The 20725-nt window shown below is 33.3% G+C and overlaps 1 protein-coding gene across 1 annotated transcript in view; it reads left to right on the top strand.

Annotated features, from left to right (window-relative positions):
* The first annotated feature begins 12156 nt into the window (after window positions 1-12156).
* The window catches only part of LOC144447050 (HEAT repeat-containing protein 5B-like), a 39298-nt gene continuing 30729 nt past the window's right edge, over window positions 12157-20725 (top strand). The window contains exons 1-2 of the mRNA XM_078136933.1: window positions 12157-12339; window positions 14160-14371. Coding sequence (XP_077993059.1) covers window positions 12214-12339; window positions 14160-14371 — 338 coding nt within the window. The 5' untranslated portion in view covers window positions 12157-12213. The remainder of the gene's footprint in view (window positions 12340-14159; window positions 14372-20725) is intronic.

Raw genomic sequence — 20725 nt, forward strand, 5'->3', positions numbered from 1 at the left:
GATCTCCTTGTACTAATCACATCATTTTGTGTGGACTTGGTTGACATTTCTAGTGAGTTCACTCTAAAAGATGATGCATACATAGCAGTGTGTATTTTAAAGTAATGTTATTTTAGTGTTTTACTATCAAGATCAAAGCTATGAGTCATTGGTAGTCCATCAGTTACTATGATATCATGTCAATTCAGGTACAACATGTATGGATTACCTGACCCTTTGAATAATATTGTACGTGATTTGCATAGTTATGAGTCATCAAAGTCTGAAAGATGTCAATGAACCCGAAAACAAAAAATAATCAATACCTGAAAAATTTAATACCCAACAATGAAATATTTTTCAGTGTGAACCATTACTCATTTATTTTAAGCATCTTGCCCTAGTTGCATGTCAGTTGATTTGTTATGATTTCATTAGCCATACTATGACAGAACCCCATGATGCATCAGTGCAAGTGTGGTGTACTCAGGGTATTTGCACGAGTGTTTGCAGTGTTCTCTGTGCCTGTACTTTCACAAGCATAACGAGGGATGAAAGTACAGCAGAAACACTGCAAGAAAAGTGCAAGTACTCTGAGTATCCACACTGGAACTCACGTGGCGTGGGGTTGTTACTATTACATATGTTTGTCTGAAATGGCAAATTTCCATTAAAATCATACAGCGCTATCACACGGTTTTGTTTGTAGTGAACGATCGCATCCTCATTTGCATATCATTTGCATGTGGGTATGCAATAATGTTTTTGTTATTGCACTACAGTGATAATACCACTAGTATGCATGCGTGTATTAAGTATTATTACATATGTACCATTGTGTACGTTGGTGTACAGTCAAAAATAAAACCGGTATTTTCACTGGTGGCTATGCAAATGAGATAAAATGAGATAAAATAGATCCAAAAGTAAAACCAATTCCTGATGAAAATAAGCAAATAAATGCATTTTTTTAAATGCACATATGTGTCTTTCCTGTTGTTACACACTTTTTGAACAATTTTTTGTTGGTTCATAATGTATTTCACTATTTTTCTCGACCATCGCAAGTTCTGGGGTATCAAATAACTATGCAAATTAGTGCCTTACCTATCAAATAACTATGCAAATTAGTTAGGTAATTTCAGTGTTCATTATGCAAATGAGTAAACAACCTTTCGAACTACTTTATGTTTGTAAATATTGCCGGCGACCACTACTTTAAAAATGGAAGATATTTCGGTGGATTCTGAACATAACGATTTGTTTAATTTGAATTATTTTGAACTTTCTGAGAGTGAATTTTATTATGATCAACAACAAAATAAAGCTGACCCGAGGCACGCGCCCAGCGACTACGGCCACCGATGCTTCGTACACATCAACAACGCCCAACAAATGCAGCCGATGGGAGATCGTGCAACTTCGTGACACAATCCTCAGGACCATCAACCAGCCAGAACGCAGTCAATCAATTCCCACAGTTATGCGGGATGTTTTGAAAATACCCGTATTAGCGGTGGATCTTTCAATTTCACATTTCATGTCGCCGGAAACACCTCTGTCAAAGTTCTTGTCAGTGTGTTTACATTATAAAACGCTGCAGACAATCCGTAATCTTTTCCGATTCTGATGAAGACTAACTTTTATAATATTGTACATTTTGAAAGATTTTACTGAAGTACTATTATATAGGACACTAAGAATACCACGCTGTTGAATTTTATCTGTTTCTACTACTAAAATAATCGTGTATGCATTTCTTCAGATCGGTTTTGTGAATGAATGAATCACAGCGGAGCTAGCTAGCGACAGCAGGTCAACACGTAATTTGCATATCAATACTTATTGTTGTTGACAACCAATCATCGCTCATAATTCACGTCTGTGACCTCTGCCTGACCTGAATGACATGAGCTGGTGACCTGATACATATTCATGCGAATATGTTGTTCGCCCTTCCCCACCTGCATTTTATTGCGTTTTTGGTGTACATATGTAATAATAACAGAACCCCATGGCCTCGCAATGGACGGCAGGGCATACAGAAGTTATTTTCACTCGTGATTCGGTTTATTCTGCTGTATTTTCACTCGCTATCGCTCGTGAAAATACGTGGCAGAATAAACCGAATCACTCGTGAAAATAACTTCTGTACGCCCTACCGTCCATTGCGAGGCCATGGGGTTCTGTCATAATCTCTGGTATACAGTGGTACATAATCATATGTGATATGTGGACCTGGTGAGTGATCCTATACAACTTTAAAAGGCCAGGTTTGCTTAGGATATTACTAGTATGTCCTTGCCTATGAGTATGCTAACTAAAACATTGCATTTCTGGATGATGTAGTGTGTGAATTTGAAATCAAAATCAACAAGTTTAGAAATATTGTTCACTTTTATCTGTCAAGACATGAAATATCATCATGATGTTACATTTACAGATATTTGTCAAATTGAATTGACCCCCACCCTCTCCCTCCTGTTAATGTTCAAACAGATGGATCTAGTAGATGTTGATTTCACCTTGTCACCAATGACATACTGTCAAGTACAAGGTCACTCTGATTTGGTAGTGAGTTACTAATTTGAGTGAGTCATGTATGATTTAATTGGTTTGTTTTCTATAAGACTTCATACAATTATAATCTCCCATCAATCTCCAAAGTTTGAAGTGTATTGTCAAATGTATCATTGCAATATTGTTCTTTTCCTTCATTTGAGAGAGATGCTATTTTTTTGCAAGATACACATAATATTTTCACCATCCTCAAAGCCTAGACTGTAAGATACGTCGTGACGTTTCACCCTCACCGGCCTCCTCTCTAGGGGTTGGCCGATGTTTGAGGGCGCCCCGTCACGGCGTACCTTACAGACTACTCAAAGCCATGTGGTCAGTAAAATTATAGCAAGGTCATTTCAACAGAATCATTTCAGATTGTTGAAATTATCACCTACCATTTTACTGTTTAATTTTAGAAGTAGATTCAAACAGCTTCAGGTGTTCTCATCTGAACAATTTATGTGCCAGTGATTTCATTGCTCCCTGAGCATTCCTAGTCATTACCCTTATAGCATTATTCTTAGGACAGTGTATGATTCCTAAGGCTGCTCATCAAATAGCAAGTAAAAAATTGAGAGACATCTTGCACGTATGCACGTATGAAAGAATGCTTTCTAGAAGTAAGTTAACATTGAATGAAATATTAAAAACTTCAATAAAGGAGAAAGTGAAGAGAGGCATGCTTGCTGTGATTTCTCCAATTAAACACTCCTAATACATTCATGAACATGAAACACTTAAATGGATACATTCTTATTATCAGTACATGGTATATGTTAACAGTTTACCTCAGATCACTGCACAGCTTCACTATTTCTTGTCATAAGTTGATTGAATTCCAAATGAATTTATCATATTGATTACTTGGAATCAGTAATTGCTATGTTCATGTCTATTTCTCTTCTTCACTCTTTTTAGCTAAAGCTCTCGTGATAACTTAGAAAAATAGCAAGATTTCTCCCAAGAAGATAATGATACATGTAGTCATAAGAAACTTGATTTATGAAAAATAAAGAAGATATTATTCTGTGACTGTTTTCCAAAAACCCTACTTATAGGCTGGAGAAGCCCATAATACTTACTCCATATTAATACATATATACATAATATATAATGTATATAAATACATTTAGTACTTACTATATATTGTCATCTCACTCATCTGTCTTTTTAAAAAACAGACATGCACAGCATTCAAGTATCAGTTGTACTCTAGCACTTCTGATGTTAATTTTGTAGGGTATCACAAAAACTGGTCTTTTGAATTAGCACATCCAAAATGGAACCAAGGCATACTATTACTAGTATTTAGTTCATTATGACTATTTTCTAGCTTCTCTTGCTATTTTGAAATGTACATACTTATCCATTTCAAAATTGTACACACAATTGTTCTGTTATTTGTATGTAAATAAAGATTCATTCATTCATTTTCTAACCTTAATGTTGGTTTGAAGTACTGGGTAAATACAGTAATTTTTAAAACCGATAGTAGTACAGTTGGGGACAACTGAATAACTCTCAGTAAGATGTGATTTTGTCCCTAGTGAGGACACAAACTTAACTACTGGTAATTCATATTGGCAGCAAAAAGGATATAATTTAGCGTAGAATATATATGCTGCCTACTGGGTACAATCATTTCCTTTGTGTAGTTCCCTTAGGATGTACATTAGCCAACGAGTTACTCAAAGAATATGAAACACAGTTGATATAGTGCTGTTAAACTACCCATTTTAGAAAAGCAGTTAGTATAATGTATGTTTTGTTGTAATTATTTCTAGAGACATCAATGTGATTACACTAGTGTCAGACCCATAATGGAATGATGCTGAAACTTTTATATGGCAATATAATATTGTATTCCACCAGAATAATGATGATGTTTTGACATAAGGATAATACAGAATGTCTGAAGTAAAAATTCACTGTACATCTTTATCTTGGTAATGAAAATAAAATCAGTTTGCATGTAACATTGTTCAGTTTTTGTATGCTGTGGTGTAGGAACAAGCAAAGGGGAATCTGGTCATCTTGTAATTAGCCTTGAGTTATTCCATTATTTTGGTGGACACTCCTGTAAAAATACCTGTGGAACTCAGATAGACTTTATGTACTTACCACATGCAACTGATGTATTGCATTTGTGAATAGAGCAGGATTTTTTTAGGGCACTGCCAGTTTAGCTAATGTTTAATCAGACAGTCTCCCCTCCACTGTCTATGGTTTAATTATCATGATTATATATATTGCCTGTAGGTAAATTGTGCATGTAGCTATACATGTCATAAAATGACAAACATTATGAACAATATTGAAATGAGGTATGCAATCAATATGAATGGAGTGAGATGTCAGTGTAACATGTACCAGTACATACATGTACCAGATCATTAATACAAGCCAGAGTAGTTTTTCCACTCTTACAGAAACATGCCAATTTGGGGAACATATTGTTCCAGCATTTCCCATGGTTGTTTTAATGTTATTGTACCAGTAATTGGTTGAGTTTCAAGTTACTGTGATTACCTAACATCAATTTGTATCAAATTCAAAGTGTTAATTATGTTTAAATTATTTTTTTTTTTACACAATCATGTCATTTGATTTTTTTTGTTACCAATATTTTGTAATCAATTTTATACGCTTGGGTAAATAAACCACTTATTATGTCATGTGTTAGTATGTATGTGTTATTTTACATGCTAAATACACTTACATCCTCACATACTTTTAGTCTCTGAATCACATGATCTGCTTTCAGATTTGAAGAGACTTGAAGGCAAAGATAGCCTCTAGATGAACATTCTCTTATGTATATATTTACTCATAAACATCTTGGATGTTTGCTGGTCCAATGACTTCTGGTTTCTTTAGTTTATCAACTTGCCAGCTAGAGTAACAGTTGAATATACAGTATTGTAATAAGATTTGTGATTTTATCATGTTTTATATAAAATTTATTTAATTTTCACATTTTAGTATTAAAACATTTGTATAGCTATCTACAAAATAAGTGTTTCAGGAAATATTCAATCATATAATGAGAAATTTATGATTTTATGATATAATTGCAAATCATGCTTTATGTCAAATTTCCTTCAAGTTTTCATATTTTAATTATAGCAAAATTAGTTGTTAGACTCCTTCCATACATATAGAGTGGCCATCTTGAATAAACCAACATTAGTATGGAAGAATATCATATGGAAGATGTCATACAAATTGATGATTACATTATTACAATAGAAATGTTGTCACTCAACAAATGTATGTCTGTAAAACTATTTTAATAAAAGTACCATTGACTTGGTAAAATATGTCAGTTAATGTTGTCAATATTTTAACTTTGAATATTAATTATTGTTTTGTTAATTTAAATTAATCTGTGTTTTGTTTTCAGAATATTATTCATATGTTGATTTTGATTGTATATTCATAACACTGTTACTCCCTTTGTTGAAATAATTTGACAATTGTAACCAAATCTAATTTTGAAAACATTGTGTTCCATTCCTTCATATATAGTTTTCCTCATATTTTAACGCATGCTTTGCCTGCTGATTCTGCTACAGATATATTTTATTTTTATTTCTATGATTTCAGGTGTCACTTTGCAGGTGACAAAAAAGCAGGGCACAGCTGAGTCTGTAAGTTCAATCCTTCATAAACTTTACTCTACCATGTAATCTACCTATTTCACTAACTAAAACGTGTAAAATTAACACACACATCAGTACATGATATGCAATATTCAAGGTCTCAAGTCTGCATGCCAATTCCTCAAGAATGTCAGCCATGCATTTTGTTAAATGATTCTGTTACCAAAGATGAATCCTACCAGCGTGTAAGTTTTCAAGCTGGTCTGTGATGTTCATATAAACGACTTGCACAACTAAACAGATTACACTTTTGTCATTTCCTTAAAGATTACATTTTATACTTCCAACTTCTTCCAAATTAAACCATGATGTGAAAAACATCAGGTGACATATTTCTTGTCCTGGTTCAATCAAAAATCTGTGAAAAGCTACCACTGTATCTCATTTGCATGATTTAAATTCAAACATTTTGGATCGTATATGCATACATTATTTCAGCCTTCAATATAGCATATTATGTAGTCTATCCTGATAATTAGTTTTATGGTTGTATATTAAAGTAATTAAAGATGAGTAGTATAAAATAACTGATGACATAAATAATACTATCTCCAGCATGATTACACCATGACCCCTGTGACAACCTCTGCTGTGTTCTACAGAGTTGACTGGGTTATTGATGACCTTCATGTTAAATTAGTCTGTAGTCTTTTCCCATGCAAATAATGCCATTTAGTTGGTGCTTGTACTAGACTAGAAGCCTGGCAGCTTACCTACAGCATGATTTAACTATTTCATGGTAGACACTCATTGCACCAAGTAATATCTACAATAGAGTCTTTCTTTGACTGGCAAGCTACCATCACATACTATGATGATGTGAAATTTTTCAGATAGCTATTTCTGTCGGCCTAATTTTTTGAGTGAAATCTGATCAGTGTGGTTGAAATGTAACCTTGTAGATGTAAATAAATAACATCTGATGGATGGACTATTTGTTGCCAAGGTATTTCACTTACCTTAAAATGTACCAGCAAAAATATGGTGATTTTAGTAATGTTTGAAATCAGATATTACCTGAGTTTGTTTGAACAACTGCTATGATTGACTGATTAAACACTATATATTATGTGGTGAGAATGTTATTTGTTTTTTTAATGAGATATCTCCTTGAAATATGCAAAAATGAAGAGAATGAAAAACTTGTTACTTTCTCATGGTGTGTGACTGTAGCTTGAACCAGTCATGACTTTGTTATGAAAAGAAAACTGCTAATAGCTTGAAAGCTCTTGGCAAATTACTTTCACTTGGTGAACCAGACCCTGAAAATACACATGTACCGTGCTAAATGTTCTGAGCAAGTAAAACTGTACTGATAGATTTAGTGTAACAGTGCCTGATGTTCATTCAGACCAAACATTGTTCGCATTGTTTGGCAAAACTGGAAGTTAGTCATCAGATTTCAGATGGTTTCCTATTACAAGAGATAAACAAATTTACCCACAAGAATAATATATCCACAGCATTATTAGAATAATACTTGCTGGGAGCTTCCATGCAGTATACTGTGTATTTGGTGTGTGTCCTGAGATAAGGTGGGGTGCTTGTATGCAATACAACTGGTACTGTATATTTGTGTTCTTAGATAAGGTGGGTGTAAAAGTTAAAATTTTGGGTTTGTGTTTTGTGGTTATAACTTACATGAATATCAGTTTGTTGGTGACTGTTTTTTGATGCAAGTATTTCTGAAATGTTGTAAGAATGGTTGTATGCTATAGTTTTATGGCATTATTTATTGGAAGATAGAGCTGGTATAAACAGACCTTTAGTAGGATAAACACAGTGATACTACCTTATAAATCTTGGAATCAGTTTCCCTATCCAGTCCTGTCTTGTCACTTGAAATACCTTTACTTTATGTAGTTATCTTCAGTGTTTTCAATCCTGGCATATTCATTTTGTCATTCTTACATACAAATATAAAGACTACATTGTGTAAGTATTGTTCAAAGAGCTTGTATTTTGTTGTCATAACCTTTACCAACCCGGCTGATTAAAATCTGATGTACATGTAGTGGACTTGGCCCGATTTCTTCATTTACCTCGGTTTTCTATGTTCATTGTTGTTTGTTGTTTTTTGAGTGAGTGACTTGTTCCTACATCTGACTCAATACCATAGGAGTTCATGTACAGTTCCCGTACTTATATGTAGCCAATTCAATTGGAATTCATATTATCGTACTATTTAACACTCAAGGATTGAAATTGGAGCAAAGAGAACCACAAAACAATAACAATGACATCGTTGTCTACACTCAGTACTCAAGCTGTTTTTGAACACAGCATTCTGAGGTACTATACCGATATGTTTCGGCATAAGATATGTTCTGATTGGTTGAGTAAATCCACTCACCACTTGGGATTTGAATGTGAACTGCTATGGTATTGTGTCAGATGTAGGAGCAAGTCACTCACTCAGAACAAAACAAGAACACTCAACTGGTGATCTGACTTGAAAATAAAGGTAGGAAACAGAGGTAAATAAAGAAATCACACCAAGTTCACTACATCAGATTTTAATCAGATCGAAACTTTACCTACCGTACTATGGAATAATTCATTTTCAAGGTTTTTTTTTCATGAAAACAACATGCTTGGATTAGATTCCAACCAGCAATGTGACATTAGATAGGTCAAAATCTAGACTTTGGTGAAAAGTATGTATATCAATAGATTTTGTCTTTAATGAACAGAAACACTGAATTTCTCAACAATAACAGTATTTCCAAAACACATATGAAATGTTCCACTGTATGGTAAGCAAAATTGGTCCTCAAAAAAGAAAAAAGTTTTGGACATTGAAAAAGTTTGTTTTTAGCAAATTGTTTGTCAGCTAATGTACATGTATGTCTTTGTATTGGAGACCATATACCACACTATACATGTATGTCTTTGTATTGGAGACCATATACCACACTATACATGTGTATGTTCACCCATATGTTAGCTAATGGCATTCAGTTACACAGCTATCCTAAACTACACTGTACACAAGATGTAACCATTTCTGTTATGTCTATCAATTCACAATGTCTGCTTTGTTAAAAGTGTTGTAATAATTTTACTGTCTATGTCTTTTCCTAACCTACCCAGACTTGCACAGAACGTATTTTAGATATGCTGAAAGCTGTACGGCATGTGTACACTATTAGACATTGTATGCAAATTTTTTCTTTCTGAATATCGTGACCCCAAAGTCAGCCACATAGTGCAAGTACATACGTCATTCCCTGTACAGAGTACTAAACATCATTGTATACAATACTGGGTTCCATTCCAAACGCAGACAAGGTTACCTCAACACTGATTACTGGCTAATACTTTCTCTCTTTGTGGTGTAAGTGATCTAACATCCAAGGTAATATTCTAGGCCACAGTGCTGCAAGGTCAAAGTCTTCATTCTTGATGTACTGTCTTATGTGAAGGGATTTGTATGTATGTTAGAATACATGTGCTTGCTTTAAACTAACTTTGATCTGGAGTTGGTGATATTTTTATATTTTTTTAGCACAACTGAACTTGTTCAGTAGTGCTATAGGGATCGCCCGGCGTCTGTCTGTCTGTGTGTGTGTGTGGATGTGTGTGTGTGTGTGTGTGTGTGTGTAAACAACTTAAAGTCAAAAACCGCTGAACCGATTGCCACGATATTTGGTGGGTCCATTACTTTGGGTGTCTAGTTGGGAAATTGTTCAAATCAAAATGATCGCATCACAGGTGTGTGATTTGGGTCAAAAAATGTGATTTTTGGTCAAAAAACTTAAACTCAGAAACTACTGGGCAGATTGGTGCGAAATTTGGTGGGAACATTCTTAAGGGGGTGTAAAGTAAGATTTGTTCATGACGGGATGATTCCATCAGTGATATGCAAATTAGGGCTAAAAATGTGTCTTTTTGGTTAAAAATCTATAATTCTAAAACTACTGAGCAGATTGGGCTGAAATTTAATGGGAATGTATCTAGGGATGTATGGACGAAGAAATATTAAGCATACCATGATTCCATGAGTGATATGCAAATTAGGTGTAAAAATGTTCATTTTTGGTCAAAAACTTATATCTCAAAAAGTACTTGGTCAATTAGTCTGAAACTTGGCGAGATGTTTCTGAAACTGTTATTCTGCAGATTTTCTTAAAAACATTTTGACAAAATTGGCCCTAGCGACCATGACCACACCCTTTAGCAACAACCAAATGGCAGTATATTTTGGTCAAATAACAACATCATCTGGTAAGCAAGTGAGTAAACATTCAAAAAATGTATGCAAATACCCTAGCAACCATGACCACGCCCATAGCAACAGCCAAACGGTGGTGTATTTCACAAAGATAACAATAGGGTTTAATAGATAATTGAATAAACATCCAAAAAATGTATGTAAATTTGCATAGCAACAAGACCACGCCCATAACAACAGCCAAATAATCACGTATATTGCAAAGATAACAACAGGAATAGAAAGACATGAATAAACATTCAAAAAATGTATGCAAATACCCTAGTAACCATGACCACGCCCATAGCAACAGCCAAACGGTGGTGTATTTCACAAAGATAACAACAGGGTTTAATAGACAATTGAATAAACATTCAAAAAATGTATGTAAATTTTCCTAGCAACGAGACCACACCCATAGCAACAGCCAAATGATCACGTATATTGCAAAGACAATATCAGGAATTCATACACAAGTGAACAAAAACATACACAAATGTATGCAAATATATCTAACAACATGACCACGCCCATAGCAACAGCCAAATGATAGCATTTATCGTAAAGATAGCAACATGGTTGGATAGGCAACTGGATAGTTATTCAGCAAATAAACACCTATTGTTAGCATAGACTAGCATATGGATAAACATTTTTAAAAACTACAGTTGTGCTACAACGCCATTGGCGGTATTTTTGTGTTTTAGTTTTGTACATGTACCAACATAATGTTCTCAAATTGTTATTAAAACTTCATAATTTTCAGTTTTGAAGCTGAAATTACACAGTACTAATTCTGGTCTTAACTTAGTGATGTTTTCATTAATGTAGCATAGTTCTTCATGTCATACCAGCTTTACTTAAATCCAAACATTTGCTAAAAACTTGAAAATTATCAGTCTCATTGAAATCCTTTTACTGTTTAGATGTTGGTTCACAAAAAATTGAAGCTCAAGTTAGAGTAAAGTTATTTTCTGAGTAGATGATTTATATAGATAGTGACAATGAGGCCAAGAGAAGTATTCCAAGATGTTTTTATTGTGTCATATCTTACATTGGTTACAGTAGAATATAGTGATTACATTTCAGGGTTGGTAATTCTTCAACTAGTACTTGTATGTTTTATATAGGTGGTAAACTGCTTAGTTTAGAAGGATGTAAATACTAAGTCACCCTTAGTGAAAACTTTGCACAGGTCACTGCATGTTTCTCAATGCTTCAATGCATGTATGTATAGATATAGATAGCACTCTGTCAGTCACCATTTGCCGTTGTACTTGGTTATGCTCTACTGTACATGTATATATACACACACATAAGGTCATGTCAAATTCAGTTGTAATGGTATTTCTGAGGAATAGATACATGAATGATGTAGTAATAATTTATGTTTTAGTACATATGAATGATAGCCCACACGTTGAGAGGAGAGTTATTTATACTTCTAAGTTATTCACACACTCTTAGAGCAATAACACAATGCAGCCGTGCAGGGTCTCTGTTCTATCACACTTATGACCCTTCCCATTGTAATATGTGTTTATCATGTACCCTGGGATACAATGTAATACCATTGTGTATTATGCTAGAACTTTGTCAGACTTTCTGCAACTCTCAGTCTCTTAGAAGTGTCCAGATACACTGTAGTTGTAAATTGTCCTATACTGCACTGAACCTAATAGTGCTAATGCAAGTTGTTTTTATTTGTGTTCCCTGATTGGCCGGTGTACAGGTGTCATCCTGGGTAGTACACAGAGTTCAACAACCAACCCAGGTGAACCTGTTGAACAGGTGGAGATGGAGTTGTCACACAGCCTTCTGCTCAACGAGGAGGCCCTCTCCCAAATCGCCGAATCAAAGAAGCCAGTGTTTATTTTTGAATGGCTACGATTCCTGGACAAAGTTTTAACAGCAGCTCAAAAAGTAAGTTTGAATGACATGGATTTCATGAAAATCTATATAAGTTTCAAGCGTTAAAGAAATTGTTACTATAACTCTAGTTATACAGTGACTGGCAATCTTACAGTAAAAGTGTGAATGCATAGTTTTCCCAAAGTATAAATCTATGTTAAAAGAAGACTTTAAGTTGTAGATTAAAAAGAAAGAAAAAAAAGTAAAATTACAACAATATCATGCAATATTATGACATCCGAAATCTTCATTGCCTCAAAATACGACAAAATTAATGTTTGAAATGATATATTCTTCAGCTTTCATGTTTACCTGTACTATCAATACCTTCTTTTTGCTAACTTGATTATTTAATAAATTACTCAATTACCGATTGAGTCGGTATTTTGGAATCAAAGATGGAAAATTGTTCTGACTCCATCTGTGCTAAAATAGTATATTAATCTTAAAGTATCAATGTAACAAACGATTTGAGTGGGCAAAATAGAAATGTAGTCATTAATTTGAAAATATTGACAACGCAGAAGAATTACCACTCTAACTGTCTGGTATTGATTTTATATGTATGTGTATAGTTGAAACACTGCAGCTATTCAGTCTCAGTCTCATTACTTTAAAACATACCTGTGTTCTCTGAACTCTCAAGTAATGATTCATTCCTTATGAAAGAAATCCATTATTACTGTAGCTATTGTGAGTAAAAATTGATGAAAAAAAAACCTGACTAGCTGTATTACTATATACAAAGCCACAGTAAGATTAGTAAGAAAATAAAATGACACCATATATGAAGTTATTATTTTCTTGCTAATAAAATCAAATTTTAAGAAGAATTTTACCCTTGAAGGCAAATTGTATATACCTTGGAAGCATATGTATACCTTGAAATGACTGTGGCTGTTTTCATTTTGATTTGAGGCCCACAGCACAAACATGATGAATAGAAATCGAGTTCATAAAGGATTATCATTCACTCAGCAAGAAAGTATAACCTCTGTAGATATATTGTCATGATTTCATTCTAAATTGTGTTTTACGATGGTAGAATTTATTAGCAGTGAACTGTTATTGTCCTTCTACATGGTATAAAGTATAATGGATGGCATCAACTACATTAGATGTAGGATGTATATGTATATACATAGATTCCCAACCTTGTGTTCAGTTTCCATGACAACCATAATTTATTTGGAATGTTATTGATGTTATTCCATTTCACATGTAGTAGTTACATTTTACAACATTCATGAAATCAAAAAGAAAAGATTGACTAAATTGAATGAATATTTTCCCTATCCATAATAGTAAGTGTGCATAACTTAGATGGCTGGTTCTTGCAGTAATTTCTAAATTAAAAAGACACAAGTTTAGCATTTTTCCCTCGGAGCCACTATGCAATGCTATGGAAGAATGGGCCTTGCCAATTGGGGTACTCGTGATATTGTTATGAAAATGACATTATGATTTGTATCATTCAAGTATTGAAATTGAGTTGATTATTTACTGTATATGAAAATATCTACACCTAAATATGTAATTCAATAATGCATTGCAATTTCTCATTGCACCACTGATTAAAAGTGTCCATCAAATTTGCAGCCCTACCATACTATATAACACTAACTTAGTATGAAGTGGTATACTGTGTTCATACAATATGTCTGACAGCTGTAATTCAAAGCTTTCATCAGATATGCCATACAGGTAGACAGATAGAGAAATGAGACTCCTACACACGAGGTATTACAATTTCACTTCATGGAACAGGTATTTGAAATATCACTCCTATATTCTAGGTGTAGTGCATCAATCTGTTTTCATTTATATTCTAGTCTGATATTAAAGAATCTCAGAAGAAGCTGGTGGAACAGTTACTGAATCAGATCCAGGAATCACCAGGCCCACCAACTCGTAAATTACTTGGCAAGTGCCTGGCAACGCTGTACTTTGTCGGAGATACTTTTACCTTGTTTGAAACCGTCAATAGATGTAATGACATCATCAAGAGCAAAGATGATTCGCCAAGTTTCCTCCCAACCAGATTGTAAGTAGATATTATGTTTGTAATAAGTACATACTTCCCATATTTATGGTTATTGTTCATTTCATTACATTATATCATATTGCCAGACTACTATAACTATAACGATAATGATAATAATTTCCCAGAGATATATTTTAAGATAATTTTATTTACAGTAACATTGATGCACATTAACTATACATCGTGGGAATGGACACAAAAAAAATAGTTGTATTTCAATTATTTGAGTTAACCTTCTGTAACAGTTGTAGAAATTAGTTGTATTTCAACTAGTTGAATTAACCCTCTGTAACAATCGTAGAAATTCTGGACAAGGTGAGCAATTTGAATATATGGTAATATTATTTGAAAGAATGGGAAAATCATAAAATATTTACAAATCTATACATTGTAGACTAGTTTTTGTTTGTGATAATCATCTTAGCTACCTTGATAAAATGTACACTCACAGAATGGAAGAGAATCACTTTTGAAATTGAAAACCATAAAGATTTTGTTTTGGATTTTATTAGACATCAGGATATATTTAATGAAATATATAAAAATGAATTTTCACAAACCTAATTCCTTGTTCAAAATTCTAAATGTTTAGACAATATTTGTATGGATATGATTAAATGACGTTGCATTTGTAGCGATAATTTCTTCTTATATACCGGTGAGCAGCAAAATGTGTCTGATATGTCAAAAGTCTATGTTTGTTGGTGTGGCAGGAAACCTGTAAAATGACTTTATTCTAGTACACAGAATGTGTGACTCCTGACATTTTGAACATTACACCCTTGATGAAGTTACAAATGAAAGAAAAGTAATTTTCTTAGAATTTCAGTGTTTTTCAATTTACTATGAGATTACTGTCTCTTGTGTTTGCTAGTGAAGGGTGATGAGTTCTGTCATTCTTTTAGTTTTCTGTTTACCACTTGAGAATGAAAGACAGTGTGCGTAATTCTATGTCACCTCACAAGGGGGGATTTCATACTTGTTAAATCATAAACAATTCAACAGAAGTGTGTTTGTTAGAAAGGTGTCTGTTTTCACTTTCACAAGTAATAAAACTAAAGGGTTGTACTCATATTTGTCTAGCCCACATATATAATAGAAGTGCTTGGCTGTATTATGTAAGAACATCATGTATACTTTAGTATTTGTGAAGTCATGATGTATACTATTTGTGTTGTATACTTTGCTATAATGAAAGTACAGATTTTGCCCACAGGAATTGTCATTAAAAATGATGTGTAAAATGTGAAAACCCTACAGATTATAAACAAACTCAAACTCATTAACATGTGAAATATTTTAAAGTATGGGTGAGTTCTGTTATTTAGATCCTAATGTTAATACTACAGTACCTGGCTATTCACATGTTGTTATTCTACATACATGTTATATATATTTATATCACCACCATCATCACATCACTACTACCATTTATCTGACTACACAATTCTGATTGTAGTGACTACCATCAGAATTTCTTGAAGCAAATACTAAATTGTAAACATATTATACATTGAGATTTACAAAGTATATAATTTAATTAATCTTGTGGAAGATTCCAGTCATATTTGTATGACATATTTATGATGATATATGATGAGTTATGACAACAGAATATACTTGTCAGATGTCGAGTAATTAGGATTGATGGCAAGTGTTAGGAAGAAGAGTGCATCATTTTGATATCAAATCATACATTTAGATACATTTGTTAGTAATTTGACATATTGAGAATTATTCAAAACAACAGCGTGTACAGATGACAAGCAATACAAAATTTGATTTAATTTCGATATCTAACCATTTAGATTTGTGATGATAATAGTGATTTGAATGTTAAGATGGCAAAAACACCTACAGCGCTTGTAGCATACTGAGAATATACCATAGTCAGCAATAATCTAGTCAATTCAGGTTGCTAGGTCATGTCACAGGTCAGAGGTCATGTTGCAGGTCTAAGATAGTATTACAGATATTTCAAACATTTAGTGTCACAGGAAATAAGACATCTACTGGTATTTGACATCCTAAATCCAGATAAGCAGTACTATGAAATAATTTGATTTGAATTCATTCACTTTTTCTGCTAAAGAAATTGAATTTAGATTAATCAGTAATTCTCTCTGAAAATAGAAGCTAAAATTGTAAACTGCATTTTGTGTAAAATTGTAGGGAAGAATGATAACAATGATCAAAAAAATTAGAATTTGATTAGACTAAAACTAATCTGATTGATGTGTTGAGATTATTGTGTCTTAAATACATTTGTCACTATTAACTGGTAATGCACACATTGAAGTCAATATAGACACGGCCAGACAGACAACATAGTTATCACTAACTGGTAACACAGGTGTTGGAAAGATTTTATGTACTAAAGTTAACATAGACACAGCCAGACAAACAGGGAAGACAATACAATTATCACTAGCTGGTATAATTGGTAAGACAGGTATTGGACTAATATAGACACAACCAGATAAACAGGAAAGACAATAGAGTTTTCACTAGCTGGTATAGCTGGTAACACAGGTATTGGAAGAGATAATATAGACACAGCTAGACGAATGGCGAAGACAGGGCAATAGCACAATGATGGTCTTAAAGATGGCTATGTGGGTCTCACTTTCACATTTGAGCACTCGGTTGCCATGGCAATATCAACCAGTCATACTGTATACGTATAATGTAGAGGATAACAGGTCATTTAAACTTAAAAGAAGATGTACTCTGTGATCCAGAAATGTCTCTAAGCTATTGATGTTGTTATCAGTTATGTTGAAATCAAATAGCTATGAAACCTGTGATGTGTATATGCATGGTGCCAGCCTTATGTTATTTCAGTTGCAAATATTGTGTACTCTTGAATGGTTTAGAAATTGAGGAAAAGCTAGAGTAGAAGTGACCACATATTTTTGTGTCAATATTTCTTTGATTTGTCAATGCATAATACTCCTTCAACAATGCTAGACAAATTTGTGTCTTGAGGCAAGCTTGTATGCCAGAGAGTATCAGAATGGTTAAGGCAAGCTTGTATGCCAGAGAGTATCAGAATGGTTAAGGCAAGCTTGTATGCCAGAGAGTATCAGAATGGTTAAGGCAAGCTTGTATGCCAGAGAGTATCAGAATGGTTAAAACAAAATCATAGTTATTTATATCAGATTTACAGGTTTATCAATATTTCAGTGGTTCTGTATATCAGGGGTTGAGGAACCAGCCAAGTAGAATACACTCATAGCAACATTGCCGTCAACCAATTCACCCATACCCAGTAATCAATTATCTGTCTGCCAATCTTTAGAGAGTCTGAGATAGACTTAGTGCATTATAATCATAGGTCTAGATTCAAATACTCTGTCTCTGAAAGAAGATGAAGGCAGGTAGATGGTTTCACTATCATGTAACCATGGCGATGGATAATGGTGAATGTATGCATAGAGCTAGTCCTTATCTACATACATGTACAACCATGACTGAATATAGTCATTAGTATAATATTGCAAGTCTTGATATTTAACCAGTATTTTTAATTTGGCTAAAAAATAACCACTACATCCTCTAAATCAAATTCACTCTAAATTAAGAACATGAAGAATTAATCAGATTTCACTTGTTAACAGTCTACAGCTATAATTAAAATATTGTAACTGAATTTGATGCAAACAAAATCAAAAATGGCCAATCTCGAATTACTGTGTCTGTGAAAAGGAGTTATTGTCAGAAGTTACTTTTGAACAATGGAGACTTTATTGGATTCTGTATATGATAACTACCTGAGTATACATGGTTAAAAATACAGAGGCAGTATATCAATAAAAGGTTATTGACATGATTCTGTGGAAACTACCTATTATTGGATATGATAGTATGTAAGTTGCAAAAGATGCATATATATTTAATATTGCTCCAAGCATCAGATTTTAAGGGTTTATGCTTCATATTTCTATATGTTTAAACTGTAGAATATTGGCTGAAGAGTTTCCAAAAGATTTTTAGATAGAGGTTTCGTCACAATTTTAGTAGTATTTGAAGGAGTATACATTTAGGATCTAAATTTAAATTTAAATTTAAAAGAATTAAAAAAGTCTGTCTGTTTTCCTGAGCAATGACTTTTAATAAATACTATTTTGTAAAGTAACCCTGCTGAGGAAATTACACTTTGTAAAATGAAAGATACTCAGAAAATTACAATTTAAAAAAAAGTGTACAGTTGGAATCAAATGTTAATGTAGTGTTATCTGGCATCTTTGATATTGGATATTGGGGTTATATAGCAATTTGTGCTCAACCACTGTCTGGCTTCCGATATCTTGTATTGGCTTAATGAGATGTGGTTTGTGTTGATTGAAAATTGACAAAAATGCACATTGAATTTAAAATGAGACAAAAAGTAATAGCAATGTATGTCGGAGACTTCTGTTTTCAAAGTGCAAATATTTACAAAATTAAAAGGAGATTGATAATTCTGTAAGGTGAATATTGGTTAAATTGAATTTTAAGTCTTGTTTAGTTTGTGCATGAAGGAGATTGAAGTCATTGGTATTTATTCCAACCATAGTATCTACAAATAGTATGCTTAGAATGAAGTTAGAAGTAGATAGTAAATATATATGTATTGTTTAACCCCTGACACATGTTAGTATGAATTTTAATAGCTCTGCTGTGAAGTCACTGAATATATGGGATATGTGAAATACATCACAATTTTGGTTCTCACACATAAACTGGTGTGAATACATGTTGTTGAAAGACAAATAGTGGTTTGTTTTGAATATACAAATATACGGTCTTCTCTAAAGGACTAGAAGGAAAGCAAATTTAAATATACTTTTAAATATCACCAAATATTTATGTATCAATCTCTCTATGAATACATTTTATTACCAGTACCCTTATTAGTTGGTAAGGAATTTGAAATAAAGTTAGCAAAGATTACACAAAGTGTATGATGTTACCAGTACAGTAAGAGTTACGGTATATATCTACAACAATTTTATCTTGGCCTGAAATTATCCACTTCAGTTTCTATGGGATCATTTTTAAGGCTAAGTGTATTAAAGTAATATTTTATTCATCGTTGTCAGCTTTCTTCTTCTTTGAGTAAATTACAAGGTAGTGTTTTGACAGTGTATGTACAGTTTGCAGGAAGTCAGTGAATGAGTGGACAATACAGCAGACATCACAGTCCTATATGGTGATTAGTTTAGTTAGATAGAAAGCATATTGCTTTCCTGACAAATTAAAACCCTATGTAATTGCCTTGTTTTCACTCCTTGTAACACTACACAGTGTTGCTAGAGGTGAAAGTAGTGGAAATTTACCTTATAAAAACTGATGTTAAGAGAATGACTAAGTGTGTTGAAAGCTTTTGTAATGCACTTTTAACAAAATGTAGACAGTCTTGTCCATTGTTAAATCTCTAGTAAATCAAGAAACTTTCTTTCCCAGCAAGGCACTTTTCACTTCAGTTTTTGAGATATTTCAATGAGATATAATGTATAGACTCGCAGACAGTGTATTAAGACAATTTCCGTTCTCAAGACGACTTGTACTAGTGTCTCAATCTTTCACATTTTTTTGGCCTATTCCAATTCAGTTTCCATACTTATGTAAATATTACTGTAGAATAGGACATATGTTTGTATTCTTCGTTGCATGGTAACAGATCTTTATCAGCTGAATGTATTTGTTTTTAAATGCAAATTATTTATTTGTTTGTGAGTCTGATGTTCCTTTCAAAACAGAACATAAAAATTGAAGATTTGATTATTTACAATTTGAAAGAAGTCTTTAGAATTTGAAACAAGTAGACTGACTTCTTTTTGCTTTTGGCAATTGCTTTTACCATAGCGGTAAACCAGCTTGCTTCTTGGCGACAACATGCATTATGCCCCAGGGAACTTTTTAAACATTTATTTGTAAACTAGTTAGAATCAATGTACTTAATTTCCACCCTAGACATTACTATAAAATATCTTAGTAACATATGAAGGACAGTGAATGTAAATGACGCCATAAATTTCACTAGGAACACAGTAATTCTATTGATAAATATAACATATGTTAACTATAGATTTTATAATTACACTTTGTGTACATTAGATCTCAAGTTTCTCACAATTGACTGTTTTCTTTCAAATTTACAAGTTACATGCAATGAAATCAATCACGTCAGTGAATGGCTGGAGGTTTGTTGAATGTAGTTGAATCAATCACATCAGTGAGATGGATAATTTGGCAGCCAGAATGGCTGGAGATTTGTTGAATGTAGTTGAACCAATATACTGAATGATTTGTATCTTGTAGCTTGTCTGAGGTCACATGGGTTCACAACTATGTCACATGGGTTCAGAG

The sequence above is a fragment of the Glandiceps talaboti genome, chromosome 2 (assembly GCF_964340395.1).
Source record: "Glandiceps talaboti chromosome 2, keGlaTala1.1, whole genome shotgun sequence".
In the NCBI taxonomy this organism is placed as follows: domain Eukaryota; kingdom Metazoa; phylum Hemichordata; class Enteropneusta; family Spengelidae; genus Glandiceps; species Glandiceps talaboti.